Below are 6,261 nucleotides of genomic sequence, written 5' to 3'. Positions count from 1 at the left end.
GTTTTAAATCGACAATTGAAGAGTATCAACGTGTGAGACACCAAAAACGAAACTTAGTGTAAAATGGCATGGCGTTATGCATCTTATCCTACATATCCTTTTTCCTGTATATTTTTCAGTATACTTTTGATAACTTGGCTTCATTATTCCCATACCTATTTTTCTTCAGTGTCCTGCTTAAGTCCCTCTCCCAATCCCCGGCTGCTGTGTGTATCTGGAGACGGAGATGGAGCAAGAGATGGAGTCCAGCATCTCACGATCTTTAACATGTTTTGTCTCGATCAGTGAAATCATTCAATCAGAACGGTCAGCGTCGCTTCTTCGCTCGGTCGTTGGCAGGAAAAAAAGGACACAAGTACACACACACACAGACATACACACCCCACTCGTTGTTTGTGGTTGTAAATTATATAAGGTTAGGCCAGATCTGGTTTTGTGTTTCTATAAGGAGGCTTCATATCGCAACTCCAAGTCCGAGTTCGATTCGAAGCGATTGAAAGTGTTAGGAAGCTCTTCCCTTTGTGCCTTGTAAAGCTGGCATCAGCTTCCCGAATTTTGTGGCTATATCGGAGCGGCGATATCTGTATCTGTATCGTAATTATTCAGGATCGACGGGACTGGCCATCAGTTGGAACGGTAGCCGCCAATTTATGACGCCCAGCGAAGTGGGTCTCGATCCCTGTCCAGGACGGGTCCATAAAGCATGTTTTTAAAATTCCATTAAAATTTATTAGCATTTCACACAAAATGTGCATAAATAACCCCGCTGAAGTTCGGGACTTTTTGATAATTCGGAACGGAACCCTCCTCTCTTTAATGATAAAAAATTGGCCATCGCCTCTCACCTGAGCCTGAGCCTGCTGGGATTTTGAATCGATTTTCGTTTTTCTGTGTTTCGAGTTTCGTAAACTCCATAAATTCGAGGGGATGGGTGGGGTTGGGGTTGGGGGATGCTCGATAAACAATTTATGCGCAATGCTGTTTGCTTTCCCCGCCGCCCTTTGTTTATGCACGCATTATCTAAACAAATACGAAAATACGAAAATAACTCATTAAATGCAACGGCCATAAAACATGAACGTTTTCGTTTCGTGTTCGTAAACGGGAAATTAGAGTTAATGCAATCCCGATCGCCCCCTCGACACCCCTCTGGGCTCCCTCAACCAGCCCTGGCTTTGGGCCCAGTTCCGAGCATGTAAATAATTTGACAGGAGATCTCGTGGCAAATGCACTATGGGATATTTTAATCATTTCTGCCGAATAAATTAATAACTCTGTTTAAAAGATATCAACACTGAAGAATATATATTGTAATGATAAATTCCTAGGCAGATTCTGAAATATTTACTATCCGAATTACTATGTTTTATAGAATAGATCAGGCAGAATTCAAGATAACTGCATGAAACTTAAAATGGATATTATTTTGAAAGGGTTGTCTAGATCAGATCACGGTTTTCTAAACTGGTCATAGAATCAATCAGATACTTCTGATATGGGAGTAATACAGGCGTTCCAAGAAAAGGTTACTAATATGAACATTTTAATTTATGCATTAATAAGTCGCAGAAAGAGCATATTGAAAATGGATATGTTAAATTTTTAATATATGGCAGTAATGATATATAAAACCTAACAGAACAAATGGTTACATTTAGCAATTGTAATAATAATACATCCTATCTGTTATGTTTAAAATTTCAAATAGTTTAAACGCTTATAAACATATTTAATTTTAAAAAATTTAACATTGTCATACTTTTAAAAGACTTTTTCTTAACAAAACTTGTTTAAATTACCCATAGTGCAACAAGTGCAGAGATCTCAACTCAAGTGCACGTTGGGAGTTTCGGAGAGATAGAGGGAGAGAGAGAGAGAGATGACTCCCAGAGCAAATGGACAAAGAAACTGAGAGAGAACGGGAACTGAAAGAGGAACTCTTCCCACTATTTTCAGGTGCGCTCGGGTTAAGAACCGAAACCATCCCAAAGTTCCTTTTCTTCTTTCTTTTTGTTCTCTTCCCTAATGGACATATGTGCACTTTCTATAGAAGTTTGTTACATTTGGGAAAATCTCTAAAATATGCTAAGATTTTGATATATATTAATAATCGAATAAGAAATTCTGGAAGATATAAAAATCTGTAATATGTTTTCAGAAGGCATTTATTAAAGATATAATATTGTATATGATTATTTTTGGTAAAGATATAGTTACAATATTTTCTTTATACTCCCAAAAAATGTTAAACATTAACCATAAAATTTCCAACAACAAGAAATCTTATTTATAAATAAACAAAGTCTGTTCGATATCCCCAACTATAAGTTGTTGTTGGAAAGTTTGTGAAACACCTGCCGCATTTTTCTTCTGATAATATAAATGTCTGTGTGTAGTGTATTGTATGTATATATATATATTGGAGTCTCGATTTATTGTAAATACATTTTTCCTATTAGATATCGAGCTAAGCAGCTAGTTATATATCCTTGTCATAATGAAATCATGGATATATGTGCATATATTTATAAAGAGCAACATATTTGTCAGAGAAAAAGCAGATAAATCTCGATCACAACTATTTCAAATGTGTGTGCCTAAAAGTAAAATTCAAATATCAAATATTACAGGACGTGATTAATTAATTAATAACTAATTATAATAATAAGACAGAGTGACTACATATTGTAATGATTATGTAATTATTAGACTTCAGTCTTATAAGATTGATTAATAATTCTGTGGCATTGTTAGGGTATTCAAAGGCTCGGCCTGGCAAAGTCAACCCTTTCCTTCTTACGGATTTTCTTTTGTGCTGCTTGTAATGCAAAGCGCATCAGGCTCTGCCGCGGTCTCTGCCTCAGTCTCAGTCTCAGTCTCAGCCTTAGTCGCTGCCTGGGCCGGCGTCGTTCTTGGTGGCTTTGTCGAGATTCCTGGCTGGCCGGCGGCGGCTATAAATGACAGGTGCTGGCCATTTCACTTTTAGTCTCCAGGTGACGACGCAGGCGCAATGGACCGCTGGCTGAGCAGTGAGTAATAGATCTGGGAAGCCCCGGTAAGAGCCACTCCCAACTAACCTGGCCTTTGTCGCCTGTCAGTTGTACTTCTAGGGGCACTGCTGGCCCTGGTCTCTGGACCGGGGAGCCATGGCAACACGATCAAGGAGCGCAACCTTTTCGCCACAGAGCTATTTCAGACACTGGCCACCGATCGCCAGGATGAGAACGTGATCATCTCGCCGGTGTCCATCCAGTTGGCCCTGGGCCTGGCATACTACGGAGCGGAGGGCAGGACGGCGTTGGAGTTACAGAAGACACTGCACGCCTCGGCCAAGGAGAGCAAGGATGGGCTGGCCGAGACCTACCACAACCTCCTGCACTCCTACATCAAGTCCAAGACAGTGCTGGAGATTGCCAACAAGGTCTACACCCGAGAGAAGCTGAAGGTGTCGGACCACTTCCGGGAGGTGGCCCAAAAGTACTTTGACTCCGAGGTGGAGCCGCTCGACTTCAGTCGCGAAACGGAGGCCGTGGAGAAGATCAACCAGTGGGTCAAGCAGCAGACGCAGGACAAGATCGAGCGAGTGGTGGACAGCCTGGAGCCGGACACCAACGTGGCCCTGGTAAACGCCATCTACTTCAAGGCCCGCTGGGCCCGACCCTTCAACGACGAAGACACCCGCGACCGGGAGTTCTGGCTGAGCGAGCGACAGTCTGTCCAGGTGCCCACGATGTTTGCCGACAACTGGTACTACTATGCCGACTACCCCGAGCTGGACGCCAAGGCCATCGAGCTGTTCTTCGAGAACATCAACCTGACCATGTGGTTCATCCTGCCCAACCAGCGTTCCGGACTGCAGGCTCTGGAGCAGAAGCTCAAGGGCGTTGACTTCAAGCTGCTCGAGGAGCGCTGGCAGTGGCAGAGCGTCTCGGTCTACCTGCCCAAGTTCAAGTTCGAGTTTGACACCGACCTCAGGCCAACGCTGCACAAGGTGAGTAGGGTTGGATAAGGGTCACCGTGTGACTCTGGCACGATAAGATCTTTGGATGGGTTATTTACGAGGGAGAGCCATGGTTCTTGGTTTGCCCAAGTAGGAAAATCTAAATATTTTTTGAAACATCTTCGTAGATGGGAATAAGCGCCATGTTTTCGGATGCCGCCGACTTCAGTAACATTTTCCAGGACTCTCCCATTGGCACACGAATCACCAAGGTGCAGCACAAGACCTTCATTGATGTGAACGAGATCGGGTGCGAGGCGGCTGGTGCCAGTTGTAAGTGGAATCTCAGCTGAAGTTTTTAGAAGTAACCTCCACTTAATCCCCTCCATTTTCCTCCTACGCACAGATGCCGCAGGGGTGCCCATGTCCCTGCCCTTGGACCCGAAGACCTTTGTGGCCGACCATCCGTTTGTGTTCATCATTCGCGACAAGCACGCGGTTTACTTCACTGGCCACATTGTCAAATTTTAGCCTTCTCATATATATATTTAGCACTTAAGATTGGATTAAGTTTTTGAATCTGTAATCATCAATCAATAAATACGGACATCCTCCGCTAGAGATCGGGAATCCATAGTTTCGCACTTGGGAAGCCTCTCTTTGCCACACGATTCTGAGGCTATAAACAGGAACACTGAAAGCGAGAGATAGATGCAGTAGTGTGGTAATAATTGGGCTGCTGAAGGGATACGTATCCTCACTATGCTTGCTTTGGGCATGACGGCCACAGTTAAAGGCCAACATCGAGCAGTACTCCATGTCCAGGTAGCAACCGTTGATGTAGGCGCAGACCAGGTTTCCTTTAAAAGCCGCCGGGCAATCCTCAATGCATTGCGATGAGATCCTCCGGAGCAGGACTGTAGCTGTAAGATAGACTTGGTTGGAGGCTTCTACAGGAGCTACAGGAGCAGTAGGTGATATACCCAAGAATATAACCAAATGGAGCTTCATTCTTCCATCAACCAGTCTCGACAGGCTGTAAAACTAGCAATAGGTCCACAGGCTAAGGTTCCCCCTTGGACTGAAAGGCGTGTCAAATCCATTGTTCGAGGTGAAAATCCAATTACGAGCCCATACAAACATATATGCCCATCGAATATGCAAGTCACACAAAGCCAGTTAAGCACACGGAGATATTTCATAATAATAATCGTTGCCTGGTGGTCTGTCAGCGGCCACTTTAATTTCCCCGCTCGAAAGCCAAAAATAAACACGGGATCGAGAAGCATTTAAAGCCTGAATGTTGTCGAAGTCAATTGCAATATTTAACTCGAAAACGACAAACAGAACGTGCGACCCAAAAATTAACCGAAAGAGTTGGGGAAAATGACCGAGTCGAGACCGATGCAACTGCGGAGAACGACAATTCGATGCATTAACCCTTTGAAAATCCCTTTACCCCTTTCTCGAAATCGAAATGGTGACTATATTCCATATTTAAGTACATTATATACAAATAAGCTAGGTAACTAGTATATTAACTTATATAAACCGCACAGCATTCATTAGTAATTTATCAAAAGATCGTTAATAAAAATTTGATGTTGATGAAATTAACTTTGGCTTGTTCTTTCAATTCTTCGATTTTTTATTAACAATTCATCAATTAAAACAAAGCTTTTTTATCGATGTTTCAGACCATCAGCGTTTCATCGATATTTCATCATGTATTCATAGGTAACTCACTTATTAACTTGTTCTCAAAATGCCAACTTGATCATCGAAAATTTGACTTATTTATTTTTAAAGGAATATATTACTATATATTCGAAAATATATTTTTATAAACATTCTTTTTGAAACAAATCATTTTTGAATACAAGCTTAAGCAATAGAGATAGAGAGAATACATTTTTTTAACAAACATTAAAATTATGTTCAGTATTCTCGTACTTCTCATGAAAAAGACTTGAAAGAATTTAGTCTAATTTTCAGTTCTCCAATTGGTCTGACAATATAAGCAAATGTCCAATCCAACTAGCCAATGAATTATATAATGGTGATTATATAATGATTATATAATATGTAATGGTGGCCAAATACCGACTTTTCGAAACATAATATACCAGTTTTCAATAATATTAACTATGTTAATAAAAATTATACACTGTCCAATAAACAATAATTATTAACATACTGAAATAATAAGTTTTATTAGAAGATTTGAAATAAAACGGCGGAATGTGACGATCAACTGAAGTGGGGAAAACAAAAATTTAATATTTTGGACTCTAACGAAAAAATAACTTTTACTATACTTA

General features: G+C 41.1%; 2 protein-coding genes across 3 annotated transcripts; one reads left to right on the top strand and one right to left on the bottom strand.

Annotated features, from left to right (window-relative positions):
* The first annotated feature begins 399 nt into the window (after positions 1-399).
* Spn43Aa (Serpin 43Aa) lies at positions 400-4,570 on the top strand. Of its 2 annotated transcripts, XM_086838178.1 has the most exons (5): positions 400-415; positions 2,987-3,029; positions 3,099-3,991; positions 4,129-4,273; positions 4,347-4,570. In XM_086838178.1, exons 2-5 carry the CDS (start codon positions 3,011-3,013, stop codon positions 4,469-4,471), a joined length of 1,182 nt encoding a protein of 393 aa, XP_086694304.1. In that variant the 5' UTR covers positions 400-415; positions 2,987-3,010; the 3' UTR covers positions 4,472-4,570. The 2 variants fall into 2 exon arrangements, with proteins under 2 accessions (XP_086694304.1, XP_020815317.1); XM_020959658.2 differs by lacking the exon at positions 400-415 and having other exon boundaries at positions 2,762-3,029.
* Positions 4,501-5,043, bottom strand: LOC110189529 (uncharacterized). The gene is given in 4 exon segments (XM_020959660.2): positions 4,501-4,634; positions 4,702-4,863; positions 4,924-5,019; positions 5,022-5,043. Coding segments are annotated over 4 exon segments (381 nt in total). The 3' UTR covers positions 4,501-4,533.
* Positions 5,044-6,261: the final 1,218 nt, after the last annotated feature.

The sequence above is a fragment of the Drosophila serrata genome, unplaced genomic scaffold (assembly GCF_035046125.1).
Source record: "Drosophila serrata isolate PLE 108 unplaced genomic scaffold, ASM3504612v1 contig_347, whole genome shotgun sequence".
NCBI lineage: Eukaryota > Metazoa > Arthropoda > Insecta > Diptera > Drosophilidae > Drosophila > Drosophila serrata.
The sequence above is the reverse complement of the archived record's forward strand: the minus strand, read 5'-3'. Positions and strand labels throughout refer to the sequence as shown.

Coding starts and splice junctions, on each gene's coding strand:
- Spn43Aa (XM_086838178.1), top strand. Junction 3,992..4,128: donor TCAGGCCAACGCTGCACAAG/GTGAGTAGGGTT, acceptor ACATCTTCGTAG/ATGGGAATAAGCGCCATGTT. Junction 4,274..4,346: donor CGAGGCGGCTGGTGCCAGTT/GTAAGTGGAATC, acceptor TCCTACGCACAG/ATGCCGCAGGGGTGCCCATG.